This window comes from Apium graveolens, chromosome 4, assembly GCF_009905375.1.
Source record: "Apium graveolens cultivar Ventura chromosome 4, ASM990537v1, whole genome shotgun sequence".
Taxonomy (NCBI): domain Eukaryota; kingdom Viridiplantae; phylum Streptophyta; class Magnoliopsida; order Apiales; family Apiaceae; genus Apium; species Apium graveolens.
Window position 1 is genome coordinate 310,555,526 of NC_133650.1, and position 16,466 is coordinate 310,571,991.

Here is a 16,466-nt window from a genome sequence, read left to right on the forward strand (position 1 = left end):
AAATTTAATTTTTTTTAATTATAAAATAGAACTAATATTGAAATACAAGAATTATTTTAGCAAAAAACACTTTTCATCTAATACTCTCTCTTTTCACTCACCAATCAAATTTACACTTTTCATTTAATTATATTAAACAAACTAAAAACTATCTAAAAGAATGTAACTAGTAACCGACTCCAAAACCCTAATTCTCTCTCTCGATGAGAGTCGGCCGCCCCATTTTCCTTTAACCCTAATTATCACACCTCCTTCTTCACCCTTTCTACCCATCTTCATCTCTATCTCCATCCTCTCTCTTCATCCATACAACATTTTTATCATTTGTTTTTAACTTTCTTTCAATAAATATCGGATTTTGTTCAAAAATTCGGTTCTTTTTCGTTTCGTTTAATTGAGTTGTTATTTATGTGTTTGATTGTCTCGCTTTGTGCGATGTGACTCGTTTTATGCGATGTATTGAAAATGAATTTTACGGTATATTGGGAGATCTGGATATCTCGCATCAACAACACTTTCGGCATGTTTATAGCTGGTGTCCGGTAGGTAGATAGCTGGGGTGCTTTTGGAACCGTAGTGAAAATCGCATGTGCTCACCTCTCACAAAATATTTTTGTTCATAACACGAGGGCCCTCTCGGATTTTGCAACTGAGTCATCTGAACATTGTACTATCCATGGAATTAATGTGAAGGTCAATTGTGAAACTACTGTGTTCGGTGGAGACTGGATCGCTCGAGAAACTATTATCTTCCTTTTTAATTTTCAGAATATTTTTATTCAGTCAGTTAAGCAATCCGGAAATAAAGAGGCTAATTATTTAGTTCTTCTATTTGTTTTTTAACCTGGTTGCATGATCAATTGGGGGTTTGTCCCGATTGAGTTTTTTTCTTATTATTAATGAAATCTGATATAAATTTGACAAAAAAAAACTATCTAAAAGATGAGCACGGTTGTCAAAAAAACAAGGACAATATTTTTGGAACATACAAAAACGAATTGCGGTCAATTGAACAACGAAAATTTACTTTATTTTTATTATACCCATTTGCCATCTTATTATAACAAATGAAAAATCCATTTGTTAAATGATGTCGCAATTTTTAAAATTAGTCTTTTATTTCAAAAATTGTTATTTTTGTTAATTTTAACCACTTGTTACTTTTAGCAACTACTCGCTCAACAAATACTTATTTGAAATATACGCCTAAATATTCAAAAACTGAAATATGCTCAACAGTTCACACCAATGTCTTTTAAACATTAATTTTCATCCTAAAGAAAAAACACATAACAAGATATAAGATAATAAAATTATAAATATTAAAATTAAATTGTGTATCACATGAGATATAAACCATTAGTATTAAAATTGAAATATTAAAAATTTGTAGTCATCTGGTACATTATATATCCCACAGTACATGTTAGAGTATCTCCGACGGGAGTAGCTATATTAGTTCAAAATAGGTATTAGCTATAATGATTAGTTATATTTAAAAAAAATATTGTTATTTTTAAATTTCAATAATTATATAGTAATCTTTAGCAAAAAGGGTTGGTAAGAAATTATTAATAAAAATTAATTATTTTTGACTTGATATAAGTAAAAATAATATCTATATATATATATATGTATATATATAACATATTTAATGATGTTTTAAAATATTTAAATCATGATAAAAATTAACAAACATTACTTTTATATCTTATAAAACATTTAAATAATTCTTTTTTTCCAAGTAATTTGTTAATAGTTTTTTTATATAAAAATGTACAGTAAAATTATTATATAAGTAATTAATATATTTGGTTAACAGTGAGTTTTTTATTTACAGCTTTTTGATAATAAATTTTTACGGTTAATATTACCTAAAGTTAAAATATAAAATTAAATTAGTAATTATATATATTCAAATATAAAGATACAAAGGATCCCTCCAATTTTATAAAACTTCATTCAATTCTAAAATTCCAAACCTTAATTATATATATTTGATGAACGGTCCAAATTTAGAGGGAAATGACGTGGCTTTCTAGCCATCTAAAATTTTATCTAACAGGTGTCTCACTTGAGTATGTTTTTTTACATATCATGTATATTTTCAAAATTAGGGTTGTCACGTAGACATTATTGCTAACAGGGAGATACTCTTAGGGAGATGCTCTTATCATAGCTAGGTTTTTCAAATATTTTTCTGAAATGATTTTTAAAAAGACGTGGCATAATACATAATGAAGTTTAATTTGGTACGCATATTTACATACGCGTAATCCCATATTATTATTAAAAAATTATTCTCCATATATTGACACATTATTATTTGAAGAAAAAGTTTGGGGAAAAAATTAATTTGTGATATGTGACATTTTTCATTTTATTATTATTGTGAAAGTTATAGATTATACTATCACAGCAGGTCCAGAAAATCTTTGGTTCGTATAACATTTTTCTTTAAATTAACGAGAAGTAGCTTTTGAATTACCTGGGAAAAGAAGAGGGGTTCAGATTTGTTCATTGAGCGCAGCGACAAGGTATGCAGGAATGAGCACACCATATCATCAGGGAAATGAAGATTACTTTCCTCCAGATCTAAATGTAACAGTTTGGTACGATAATAATCACCAATAAAATGGAACCCCGGACCACATGTTTCAAATACAAATGAGCCCGCAAGGGTTGGCTCAGTTGATTAAAGAGAGGAAAATTGTCCTCTTGGTCACAGATTCAAATCCCACGGGAGAAGAATTTATGATTATGCCTCCTGAATCAGAGTCTGTCGCTTAAATGCGGTTTACCTTGGTTCACGTGGTTTGCAGGCTATTGCGTGAGCTCGTAGGGTTTACCCAGTGCGCACCCGAAGGCTAGCGGCTGCGGGTTATCTACGATAAAAAAAAAATACAAATGCATATGTTGGGTCTTTCTTTGCGATGGATCTCGCAACTAGTCTCGATACAGCATGCAGTTTGACATGTTCATCATCCTTACCTTCCAGCAACAACGAGGATGACTTGAGAATATCGACCAGAGCAAGTACTCTTGTTCTTCCATCCTGTATAATTTGCGAGCCTGTTGCTAAGTGGATCAGTGTCGTGATAGGAATGTCAGTGTCTTCAGGATATAAAGAACACAAAAACAGACACGACACTGCATCTTCCACTAGATCATCAAAGCTCATTTTGAAAGAAAGATGAATTAGTCCACTGTTTTCGCCAAAGCCTTCGATGTTGCTGTTTCTAAGATTATGCAGGGTATCCATCCATTCATTGTAAGTCTTGTAGTTCAGTGCTTTAACAACAGTCCGAAGGGCAAGTGGTAAACCAGCACATTTAGCACACACATCCCTTGCCACATTGTCAAGTTCATGAACAATATCAAAGGAGATTCTGAACATATCCCACGCTTCATTGGCTGCCAGGGTATCAATCTTTACACATGGCTTGCAATTGTTCCGCAAGCAAACATATTCATCTCGAGATATCAAGAGGATCTTACAACCCTTGGAGGTACTACCTTCTCCAACTAGAATTCCAACAATACCGAAAGGAATATCCCTCCATACATCGTCTAATATGATGAGAATCTTACCCCTGTTCATCAAACTGTGTTTTAGCTGAGAAGCTCTGTGTTCCACGCTATCTTTGGATTCAAAATATAAACCTAGATAGCTAGCAATCTGCGTTTGTAACGTTATCACATTTAACTCTTCAATGCCGGCATATGCTCTTGCGACCTTACTAAAGATGTTATTTTCCAAGACTTCTACCCCAATTTGTTCGGCTGTTCGTGTTTTGCCAACTCCTGGCATGCCATAGATGCCAATGATCGAAGAATTACCCTCGGTGGTTAGCTCTTCCCTGAGCTTCCGATAAGCATCTTGTCTGGATGGAAATTTCACGAATTCATGAGTATCAACTTTTGGTTCTTCTGCATATGGTAGATGAAATGCAATGTTAGAATAATATAACATCCTGGAAAGGGCCATTCTCTAAAACCTTGAGGTTTTAGAGTAACTGGTTCCTTAACATGGTATCAGAGTTCAGGCTGGCAGGAACTCGGGTTCGATCCCTCCCACCCCCAATATTTCTCACAATTTATGAGGGACACGAAAGGCAAATTTATACCCCAAAGATGGGCGCCCGTGATCCACTCTTCGACCCATAAATGGACTCTCGAGTGAGGGGGAGTGTTAGAATAATATAAGATCGTGGAAAGGGTCATTCTCTGACACCTTGAGGTTTTAGAGTAACTGGTTCCTTGACATGCAATATCATCAGATAGGAGCATCTCCCCGAAATCAAGGAGTTCACTCAGAGTCTTGGCCATCTGTACCGCCTGCTTACCCAGTCGAGAACGGGAGACAGGATTAGGGATTGGCAAGAGTGGTATGCATCTCCATGAAGTTCTAATTTTATATAAATCCAAAAACTCTTGGGCGCTCTTCCGTATTTCATCTCCAGCTTTCTGCCACTTCAGTACCTGATCCTCGATTATTTTACCTTGCTCTTCTTCGTTCTTAGCAATTCGGGAAACCCTTTCCATCTGCTCCTTGAGTTTCTCAATTTCAAAGTAGACAAGATCATACATCTTAGTGGGATTACTACTTATGATTCCAACTGTAGCATTGTGTATTTGGTCTACAAATGTTCTAAAGCATGAAATGTAAGAGAAACCAGCCATGATTATTTTTGCTTGTATGGTTTGTCTTGTAAAAAAGCAGAACTACACAATCCAATTGCTTTAAACTGCAAGGGATGATAGATAGAAAAAGATGAGCTAGCGATATTAAAAAGATCGATCAAAGCCCGGAAAACCACTGAATGAAATTAGTGGGATAGTGGATGATTGAAATTTCTTATGTATACATTATTCTTATTCTTATATATGTATACATTATTCTTATTAGTTTAAATCATGTGCCATGCATATTATAATTTCAAAATATTTATATAAATATGTAATAAATATAAGTTTATAATAAAAATAATAGAATAACATGTGGTAGTAATTTAGTAGGATAATAATTTAACAATTTAGTAGTTTAGTTGATATATAACACTATTTATTTATTTTTCTTTTATACTTTAGTAGGATAAGTAGACTATGTACGTAGCTAGACTATGTACCTAGTTTAATAATTTGATAGTTTAGTGGATATATAACACTATTTATTTCTTTTTTAATAACCAAAATTAAGGAATAACCGTTGAAATAAATTATACTCATTTCGGTTATTATAGTATAGTATAAATATCATTTTGATCTGTAACTTTAGTTATATCACTAAAATATATATATATATATATCTTGACATCCATATGGTTGGATCGATGAAAAATATTTTTAAAACAATCGAAACACCAATAAATGACTAAACACTAGTTAGTGGTAATAGTCAAACTAATACCTGACTGTTAAAATAACAAACCAAATAAAATTATCTTGACTTAAAACTTTGGTTATATCATTAAAATATATTTATTTTGACATCCATACGGTTGGATCAATTAGAAATAATTTTAAATAAGTCAAAGACACTAATACATGGACTAAACACTAGTTACTAGTACTAGTCAAACTAATGTTTGACTATTAAAATAGCAAATCAAATAAAATTATTTTGATCTGTAACTTTGGTTATATCACTAAAATATATATCTTGACATCCATACGGTTAGATCGATGGAAAATATTTTTAAAAAAATCGAAACACCAATAAATGACTAAACACTAGTTAGTGGTAATAGTCAAACTAATACTTTACTATTAAAATAAATAACCAAATAAAATTATTTTGATTTGAAACTTTGGTTATATCATTAAAATATATTTATTTTGACATCCATGTAGTTAGATCAATTAAAAATAATTTTATATAAGTCGAGACACCAATACAGGACTCAAACTAGTTACTAGTACTAGTCAAACTAATGTTTGACTGTTAAAATAACAAACCAAATAAAATTATTTTGTTTTGAAACTTTGGTTATATCAATAAAATATATATTTTATGATATCCATACGGTTGGATCGATATAAAATATTTTTAAAATAATTGAAACAACAAATCTGGACTAAACACTAGTTAGCGTTAATAGTCAAACTAATACTTGAGCGTTAAAATAGAAAATCAAATAAAATTGTTTTGATGTGAAACTTTGGTAATATCATTAAAATATATATTTTATGATATCCATACGATTGGATCGATGAAAAATAATTTAAAAAAATCTTAACTAAAATATAATTATGAAGCCATATTTTAAAATTGGAAACTAAAATAAAAAATTCTAAATTACGTCAAAATATATCATACATGGTATGCAAAATGATCGTTGGAAGATGAAAAAAAATACAGTTAAGTCGGATTTTAAAAAAAAAAATCATACATATATAAAAATATTCAGGATATGATAGAATTTTTTCGATTTTTAACGAGCGAGTTCGAGCCGAGCCGAGCTTGAGTTGAGCCGAGCCGAGCTCGAGCCGACCAACCCCAAACTCGGCTCGAGCTCGTTTTACTTAACAAAAAATTTATCTGTTCATGCTCGGCTCGGCTGTTAACGAGCCGAGTTCAAACTTGTTCGCGAACAGCTCGACTCGTGAACAACCCTAGTTTCACCCCAAATCGGGGTTTTGTGGAAGTGAAAAGTTAGCCCGCGCAGAGCAGATCTACAGGACTATAAGTATGTAACTATGTTGTTTCTCATTTTTACCTTTTTGCTACTATTTGTTTACATAATACAAATCTAGTTAATTTGTTAGGTTGATAAATGTACTTATAAAATGTAGTTTATTTAAATTATAATTTATTATATTACAAAATATAGTTTATTTTAAATATATAGATAATGATAATTAACTTTCCTACTTGTGAATTAAGCCATTATTGGCAAAATGAACTAACTTCGTGATTTTACGTTATATATATTTTGAAAATTGGATTTTAAAATTAAAAATACACAATTTGTAACTTGATTTGCAATTTACATTTAATTTTATTTTCCAATTTTCTAAAAAAATCATATTTGACTTGCCCCACCTTTGATAGTTATCCATCCTAAGTTAAAGTTTAAACCATGGTCTCATCTTGCATCCAAATAAGAGATGGGTCTGAACCCAACCTAGCATAATTCAATCCAACTCAATCCCAGTGAACCGTACCCAACCCTTACCTATTTAACCCAATCCAAATAAAGTAGTAATTGTGACAAAATTTATACTCTTTATTAATAAATGAAATCATGTTTTATTAGCGGCACAAAAATATCAAGTACTAAAAGTACCAAATTTTGTTACTTACCTAATATAAATTGATTTCTATTCTCCATGAACTTTATATTCAACACAAATTTATTTTTATTTTATGTAAACTTTGTTTTCTATTAGTTAATATGCATTTCAGCGTCTATTTACTTTTATAAAATAAAAAATATTTTTTAAACAAATTTATGAATTACTTTAAGATTTTATTAAGATATGTTAAATTAAGTAAAATAATGTATATTTACTTTTAATTTAAAAACTATTAATACGAATTGACTTTTATTGTCTATCGACTTTATTTTCTATTAGTTAATGTCCATTTTAGCGTAAATTTGCTTTTAAATTATAAAATACTTATTTTAAAAATAATTAGGTAATAGTAAATGACTTTAGTGACATTCTTTAACTTTTGAACCGATAATCATTGATTTAACAATTGTGTTTGTCACTGTCTATCACAGCGTTTATTTATTTCTAAGTTAAAAAACATTTTTTTAATAGTAACAAATATATGGGTTGTATTTAGATTATATTAAGTAATATTAAATTAAGTATAGTAAAACCTATTTACTTTAATTATAAAATAATTATCAATAATTAAGTAATATTAAATAAACTAGCTAATTATAAGAAATATAATTATCAAATAATAAAAAATTATCTAAAATAACAAATATTTGGTTCATAAGATAAATGTACAATTCGTTTCACAAAAAATTAACATATATGAGAAATTTTATTACTGATTCGATTCTTTTTAACTACATAATTATTTTTTGTAAGTACCAGTTTAATATTTAATATTAATATATTAATTTAAATCAGTATTTTGCACGAATTTTGGGTTCAATTCTCTACAATTACTAATTCTGAATATTTTATCTCGGACCCATGTTTTGCATGTGTTATCAACTATCTATACCAATAACCGAAATCATGTTCTATTAGAACAAAGAAGTACCAAATCTTGGTAATTACTAAAAAATTATATAATTATTTTAAAATTTTATATAATTGAACCACAACTAACATGAATCGACTTCTACTTTCTATAAATTTTGTTTTCACTTTAACTTGTATAATTTTTTTATATCCATCCAAGCATTGATTTGCTTTTAAATTATCGTATTAGTAAAAATTAACATGTTAGATTGAATTAGGTAAATAATTAGGTGCATAACTAGATCTATATATTGGAATTTCAAAATTACACTTAATTTTAATTATTTTAATTATATAAGTTAATAATAATCATTTATTACATTTATATATTTCATACCGTTTCAATTTTATATAAATAATAATATGATATTATGCGAATAAAAATTATGACAAACATGAGTTTGACGTTATTAGATAGACATCGAAATCTTAAAATAAAGATCCTAACAAACATAGGTTTGACATTATTAGAGTACAAATAAACATGCGTAGTATATTAAATTCTCCAAAAGTCATCTTGTGCAGTGCACCGTCTCCTGGGTCAAAAAATAAAACACCGACACTCATTATTAAAAAATCGAACAATTTTTATAACTATAATTATGAAATTAAATGTTAATCCTTCTCTCCCACCGTATGCTTAGCTGTATGAAACTAGGTTAGCTGTTAATTGTATGTCAATTGTGAATGGAACTTTATATAACGTTCCTGCTGAAAATGGCTCTTCGAATTTCATTACCGAAAACTTAATTTTCAATACATCACTTGAGTTAAGTAAACAATAATATTATCTTGGGCAATGATTAATGATGGCAAATAATTTGTGATAACTCCTGGTGGCGGGGCTGTTCCTTCGACGCCGTCCTGGACCTTTCGCCGCTGTAGAGGTGTAGCTGTGGTTGGGTTCCTACAAAACAACACCGGAAGGGGGGTTGGAGTCCCGCGGCGCCTCCGGCGTGAGAGTAAGAACTAGCTTTTTGGGAAGATGAAGATGAATATGAATGTAAGGTTGCTGTGTGTGTATATGAGTGTGAGAGAGTGATTAACCCCAAAACCTCACCTTCTTGGGCTATTTATAGCTCAAGAGTAGGGTTTTGGGGTTGGTACCTTCGAATCGTAGCCGTTGGTTCTGGGAGCGGAGGGCACCTGGCGGGAGTGGATGCTTTACACGCGTCAGCGCGGGACTGGTCGAGGAATGTTTTGAGGATCCTCTGACACGTGCCCTGATTATTCCGATGATTGATGTGTGACAGTTGTCCCCGTCACGTGCTTGGGCCAACGTCTCACGTGTTGGGGTTTATCAAGGTTCCGCTTACGGGACTAAGCTGGCCAGGAGTGGTAGTGTGCGGGACTACCCCTTCTAGGAGCTGCGTAGAGTTATGAGCCTAGGAGTAGGCATTCCCGGAGCTGCATGGAGTTAGGAGCTTAGGAGTAGGCCTCCCAGGAGCTGCCTGGAGTTAGGAGCTTAGGAGTAGTCCTCCCAGGAGCTGTATGGAGTTAGGAGCTTAGGAGTAGTCCTCCCAGGAGCTGTATGGAGCTGAAGGCCTAGGAGTAGTTCTCCCAGGAGCCATATGGACTATCATGTGCCCCCCACTCCCTTATGCAGATTTTCTGGATGGGGGAGTGAATTTGAGTATGTTTGTAGAACATGAGTTTTTGATTGTTTTGTTAAAAGAGCTTGAGCTTTTCTTGCCCCCAGTCCGGAGTTCGTTGAGTTCAGCGAATCCGGACTAAGGTGGTTGTCTGTAGCAGGAGTTGAGCTTTTCTTGCCCCCCAGTCCGGAGTTCGTTGAGTTCAGCGAATCAGGACTAAGGTTGTTGGCTTTAGCAGGAGTTGAGCTTTTCTTGCCTCCCAGTCCGGAGTTCGTTGAGTTCAGCGAATCAGGACTAAGGTTGTTGTCTTTAGCAGGAGTTGAGCTTTTCTTGCCCCCAGTCCGGAGTTCGTTGAGTTCAGCGAATCAGGACTGAGGTTGTTGTCTTTAGCAGGAGTTGAGCTTTTCTTGCCCCCCAGTCCGGAGTTCGTTGAGTTCAGCGAATCAGGACTCAGGTTGTTGTCTTTAGCAGGAGTTGAGCTTTTCTTGCCCCCCAGTCCGGAGTTCGTTGAGTTTAGCGAATCAGGACTCAGGTTGTTGTCTTTAGCAGGATTTGAGTTTTTCTTGCCCCCCAGTCCGGAGTTCGTTGAGTTCAGCGAATCAGGACTGAGGTTGTTGTCTTTAGCAGGAGTTGAGCTTTTCTTGCCCCCAGTCCGGAGTTCGTTGAGTTCAGCGAATCAGGACTGAGGTTGTTGTCTTTAGCAGGAGTTGAGCTTTTCTTGCCCCCAGTCCGGAGTTCGTTGAGTTCAGCGAATCAGGACTGAGGTTGTTGTCTTTAGCAGGAGTTGAGCTTTTCTTGCCCCCCAGTCCGGAGTTCGTTGAGTTCAGCGAATCAGGACTCAGGTTGTTGTCTTTAGCAGGAGTTGAGCTTTTCTTGCCTCCCAGTCCGGAGTTCGTTGAGTTCAGCGAATCAGGACTCAGGTTGTTGTCTTTAGCAGGATTTGAGTTTTTCTTGCCCCCCAGTCCGGAGTTCGTTGATTTATGTAGTCCGGACTTGGAAGTTGAAACGGTTTTGGGGAATTTCCCCCCAATTATTTGAATTATTACAGCTGTTATAGATGGAGAGAAGTGCCGTAATTATGATAAGCATTAAATACTGTGAGGGATGAGTGGTTGGGATTGTGCCACGTGGCGTGGCGATTAGGTTTTTTACCACGGCTATAAAAGGCGGTCCTTCCCCTCTTTCTTGTTTTTTTTATCTTCTTTATCTTTTCTGTTTCTCTTGCTTTCCTTTCTTTTTCCTCCGTTTCTTTTTCCGGCGGTGGTTCTCGGAGAAGCTCCAGGTTCTATTGCTGTTTGCTTGGCCGTCCTCAACTTCTCCGTTATCTCTACTTTGTAAGCTTTTTTCCCTTGCTTTTCTGTTTTTTGTTCCATTCTTTCAATTTGCTGGTGTGTTGTATTCTTTATTTGTGCTATTGTGTTTGTTTTTGTTGGATGTTTTTGTATGTATGTGTATATATGTGTGTTTTTGTCTATGTTTTGGTTTTTGATTTTGTTTTGATAGTGTTTCTGGAATTAGGGTTTTATGTTGGGGTCCGGACTCGGATAACTAGTCCGGACTTATAGGGTAGGTTTTGGAGGTCGTAATTGGTTGTTGTTTTTGTGTTGTTTTGATATCTAAGTTCGGAGTAACAGGCTAGGGTTGTTTGTTTGGATTCGGGGGTCTCCAGATTGTAAGGTTTTGACTTGTAATAAAATTGAATCGTAGGGTAGTCCGGACCATGTAGCTTCAAAGATAATAAACTGTAGGAGTTTTAGACTAACCTTTGTAACTTGTTTTAGGTTTATGGTCCGGACTAAAGCTCTCGCCAAGGCGTTCATAACTTGTTATCCGGGGCCATCTAGTTCAGATTCTGTGTCTTCTGCTGATTCTGAACGGGTTGGGATGGGGAAGAGGGCTTCGACTTCGGATTCTGAGGCAATAACGAAGCTTACGGTTGCTAAAATATCTTCAAGAAAGGTACCTTGTAGTCCAGAGGGGCTGTGGGTGGAGAATCTTGGTTATTTTGTTACTAAGAGCGAGGAGATAGAAAACAGTTTTTATTTTAGGAGCATTAGGTCCGGATATGCTAGGCAGGAGAATGCTGGCCCAGGGTCTTATGATAGGGAAGCTTTTGACAGGAAGTTTGCGAACAGCATAGTGGCTAAGGAGCACTATGAGTTGAAGGATGAGTATTCTGGGCTAGATAATGAAGCCCAGGATTCGGCGGTCCGGGCTGCTTTTCAGTTGGATCGCCGGATTGAGTGGAGGTGGCCGACTCCGGACGAGAGGGCTCATCATAGGCCGGCTGATGGCTTCGTTCCCGTATGGTTGGAGCATCTCCGGTCTGGATGGAATCCACACTGGCATTTGTTTCTAAAACATTTGTGCAAATATGTGTACAAGATCTCTCCAATGCAGATAACGCCTAATGGAATAAAGTGGATGACTTGGTTCATTGCCACCTGCAATCAGTTTAAAGTTCAGCCCACTTTCAAGCTGTGGCATCACATTTTTCATTTAGTCCGGTCTAGCCAGTTCCCGTTATATGAGCTTCGGTTCCGGGCTCCGGAGTGTGGATATGGTGGTTCTTATAGGCCCGTTATTCAGCAGTCTTCGCTGAAGTTTTGGAATGGTGAGTTGATCATGCTCCGGGGTTTGGACTTGCACTATCTACCCCATATAGCTTCGGAAGGAGTCCGGACTCGCTTCCGCAGGGATGTGCTCCGGGGTGAAGCTCTCCGGTTAATTTTTGCATTTTGTGAATGTCTGGGTTTCCAGATGACCCGAGACACCTTTATGAATCATAGAACTTTGCATAGGCTGGGCTGTAAGTAGTTTTATTTCTTGTCCGGACCTTTTAGATGTTTCTTATCTGTTCCCATTTGTTGCTGCTTCTTGTTTTTGACTTGTGTTTTTTGTTTGCTTCTTGCAGGTTTACCACATTATAATCCGGACATGTCGTCCTCCGCTTATAGTGATGCTCTGAAGGGTTTGGGCAAGGCTTTCAAGTTGCCAAAAAAGAATGCTGTTGGTGGATCCGGATCGAACGCCTCGGCCGAGGAGGGGTCACAGAGCAATGCCGTTCCAAATCCGGAGGTTGAAGTTCATGTGAACCAATCCACTCCGGAGCATAATGTTGAGTTGGATATGGGTAATGAGTTTGACAATCTTGAGGATCTGGGTCCTATCGGGGAGGTTCCGGGTGCTGATTCTGGGCGGAGGAGGAAGAGGCTCCGGACTGTTGGGTCGAAACCTCCTAGGGCTGAAAATTATGAAGCTGGATCTGGGTCCGGGGCTGGCAAAGGGAAAGCAGTTGATGTTGATAGTCCGGATAAAGACGGTCCGGCGCTGGAGGAGAAGGTGGCTCGCTTCATGGCTGGGATTCCGAGTCAAGCTCAGTGGAGTAAGATGAATGAGTCCGGATTTGATGCCACTATGAAGGAGTGTTCCCGGCTCTGGGGTCAGGTATTTTCTTTCATTTCTTGCTTCTTGTTTACTGTGTTATTTTGACTTAGAATATTTTTCTAAGTTTATATGTATTTTGTAGCTTGGCGGATATATGGCCGGATCCGCCTCTCTTGCTTATAATGAGATTAAGGGTTTCCGGAGCTCTGTTGCTGAAAAGGATGCTGAGATTAGTCGGCTCCGGGACCAAATCATTGAGAAGGATAACTCTTTGTCCGGGTTGAACAAGAATCTGAATGAAGTGACTATCCGGGCTGATAACGCGGAGAGGGAGGTTTCTGATTTAAAATCCGAATTGGCAGAGCTCCGGAGGCAAATGTCTGCTGTTCGCCCGGAGGCTGAGGTTATCGATGTGTTTAAAAGATCTGACGAGTACGATAGGGCCCTTGCCAATGCTGGTGCTCCGGAGATAGCTCGCTGCTGGCTTGTTGCTGAGCGACATATCAAGACTAATCCGGAGGCCGATTGGGATAGCTTCGTCTCCGAGTTTATCAAGGCTAAGGAAGACATTGAGCTTGGATTGGGGGAACCGGAGCCATTTGACGGCCCTTGTCCCAGTTTCATTCCTCCCAGTGCTCCGGACGCTTGACTTTCTATTTGTAAAACTGCTACTGCTACTTATTTGAGACTTGATAATATTTGGTTCTTGTAATATTTTTTGTACTTTGGTCCGGGCTTGTTTTGAGGCCGTTGAATTTGTAATGAATGCTTTCCTTGACGCTATTTTGCTTTGTTTCTGTGGTTTGTTTTTGCCTTAGAATATTTTTCCAAGTAGAATTTTGCTCTAGTCCTGACTGATCTTCTTGTCCGGACTAGTGGAGGAGTTTGAGTTAGAAAATTAATTCTAAGTAAAAGTGGTTGCACTAGTCCTGACTAACAGAATGTCCGGACTAGTGGTTGCTTTTAGTTAGAAAATTACTTCTAAGTAAAAGTGGTTGCTCTAGTCCTGACTAATAGCTTGTCCGGACTAGTGGTTGCTTTTAGTTAGAAAATTAATTCTAAGTAAAAGTGGTTGCTCTAGTCCTGACTAATAGCTTGTCCGGACTAGTGGCTGCTTTTAGTTAGAAAATTAATTCTAAGTAAAAGTGGTTGCTCTAGTCCTGACTGACAGAATGTCCGGACTAGTGGTTGCTTTTAGTTAGAAAATTACTTCTAAGTAAAAGTGGTTGCTCTAGTCCTGACTAACAGAATGTCCGGACTAGTGGTTGCTTTTAGTTAGAAAATTACTTCTAAGTAAAAGTGGTTGCTCTAGTCCTGACTAACAGAATGTCCGGACTAGTGGTTGCTTTTAGTTAGAAAATTAATTCTAAGTAAAAGTGGTTGCTCTAGTCCTGACTAACAGAATGTCCGGACTAGTGGTTGCTCTTGAAAATATGCAAGTTAAAGAGAAAGCTTTTAACTGATCATTCATACAATATAGAAGGAGAAACATTTTGGTTGCTTGCCAATATTGGCTACAAGTTTTTTGGTTGCTTTGTTTGCTTTACTACTGGTAGAATTTCCTTAGCCTTAGTCCATGCCAAGTGTTTGGGACTTCTGAGTCATCCATGTTCAAGAGCTTGTAGGTTCCTGGCCTGAGAACTTCTTTGATCTTGTATGGTCCTTCCCATTTAGGCATTAACTTTCCGGTGTTTGTGGGATCTGATGCTTCTGTGTCTCGAAGGACTAAGTCCCCAATTTGGAAGTTTTAGCAATTCTCGGTTTTGTGGCCATGGGTCTCGTGATAATCACATTGCCTATTGTAGGGCCTGCTCTCCGGAGGAGTTTGCATTGGCTTCGGAGGATAATAGAAAGGTTTGTCTTTGACTTCTTTTAAGATTTCTTCCCGGGTCATGTTGAGAGGAGTCCAGTCCGGCTCCTGCTTCGGCTCCCGAGCTTGCTTCACGGGTCCTGGGTCGCTGCTCGACTCCTGCTTAGGACCAAGTCTTTGGAAAACCGGATTTGCTTGTCTTTCTTGGCTATGGTTGCTTTGCTTGAATTTCTTGTCCTGATGGTAACCTCCTTTCGGTCGGTCATCATTGTTTTTACTCCTGAACCCTCCATTCCGGGTCATTCTCATTGCTTGGAGCACGTCTGTCTCCTTAATGAATCTGGCGGCCATGGAATAAGCTGCTGCCAGACTTTGCGGCTCTTTATTGATTAGCTCCACAATATACCTTTCGTTGTGCTCTGGGTCCAGATTTCTTCTAAAAATGCTTAAAGCTTCCCTCTCATCCAGATTTGAAACTTTATTGATTGCTTCCTGGAACCGGCGCATGTATGCAGATAGGGATTCATTGTCGTGCTGCCGGATTGTCTCCAGGTGACACATGTGCATTTCGTGCGTTTTGTTCGCCCGAAATCTCCTGAGGAAAGAGGCTCGAAATTCCTTCCAGGGATGGATGCTGCGGGAGGGGATTCTGCTGAACCATCTCTGGGCCCCTCCCTTAAGTGTTGAAGCGAAGAACCTTGATTTCGTCAAGTCATTGTAGTAGTATATCTGCGCTATCTGTTCAAAGTAGTTCAAGTGCTCCTCCGGGTCTCCCAGACCATCAAAGGAGTCAAAGTTGTAATGTTTCAAGTCCCGCTGCCGGGGGATAGCTTCTAAGGAGTAGCTGAAAGGAGTGAGTGTTTCTCCAATCTCCACTCCTGAGTCTCTGTCCATCTTCCTCTGCAATTCATAGATCATGTCTTTTAGGTCCTTCTGCTTCTCTTCTTCTTCATCATCAGAAATCAGCTCCGGAGTGGGGTCTCTCCGGGTTCTTTTGCTCCTAGGCTTGGTCAACAGCTTCTCTTCTTCTAATTGTATTCTTTTTTGGATCTTTAGCTCGAGCTTTGCTTCTTCTTCTTTCCTGATTTGCTCCCGGACTTCTTCCAACTTTCTCTGTTTAGCAGCTTCTGCTTCTTTTTTGCCTTGATCTTTTTTGCTTTTCTTCCCCTTGGCTCCAATGCGGTCGAACACCGACCTCTTTGATTGCTGGGAGTCCCCGGATTCCTCCGGCTCCTCCTCTAGTTCTGCCTCTTCTTGGAGGCGGGTCTGCTCCTGTCTGTATAGTCTGATTGCTTCTGCTAGTTCATCGCTTGTAAGGTTAGCCATGTGCTCTTCGGCTACCGGGACATTTGTGTACTTGTACTGATTGAGCTCTATGAGGGTTCTGGCATCCCTTGTGTTTACAATTCTCTCCACTACGGGAGTGTGTAGTGGTTGCTCCTGGAATGTTTCTCTCTCGGCTCCTG

The 16,466-nt window shown here is 37.1% G+C and overlaps 1 protein-coding gene across 1 annotated transcript; it reads left to right on the forward strand.

Moving 5' to 3' along the window:
• Nucleotides 1-10,539: 10,539 nt before the first annotated feature.
• On the forward strand, nucleotides 10,540-13,839 carry LOC141720131 (uncharacterized). The gene is made up of 3 exons (XM_074522486.1): nucleotides 10,540-11,137; nucleotides 12,718-13,250; nucleotides 13,333-13,839. The coding sequence occupies exons 2-3, from the start codon at nucleotides 12,741-12,743 to the stop codon at nucleotides 13,837-13,839; spliced, it is 1,017 nt and encodes a 338-aa protein (XP_074378587.1). The 5' UTR covers nucleotides 10,540-11,137; nucleotides 12,718-12,740.
• Nucleotides 13,840-16,466: the final 2,627 nt, after the last annotated feature.

Coding starts and splice junctions, on each gene's coding strand:
- LOC141720131 (XM_074522486.1), top strand. CDS start 12,741: ATGTCGTCCTCCGCTTATAGTGATGCTCTGAAGGGTTTGGGCAAGGCT. Junction 13,251..13,332: donor GTTCCCGGCTCTGGGGTCAG/GTATTTTCTTTC, acceptor TGTATTTTGTAG/CTTGGCGGATATATGGCCGG.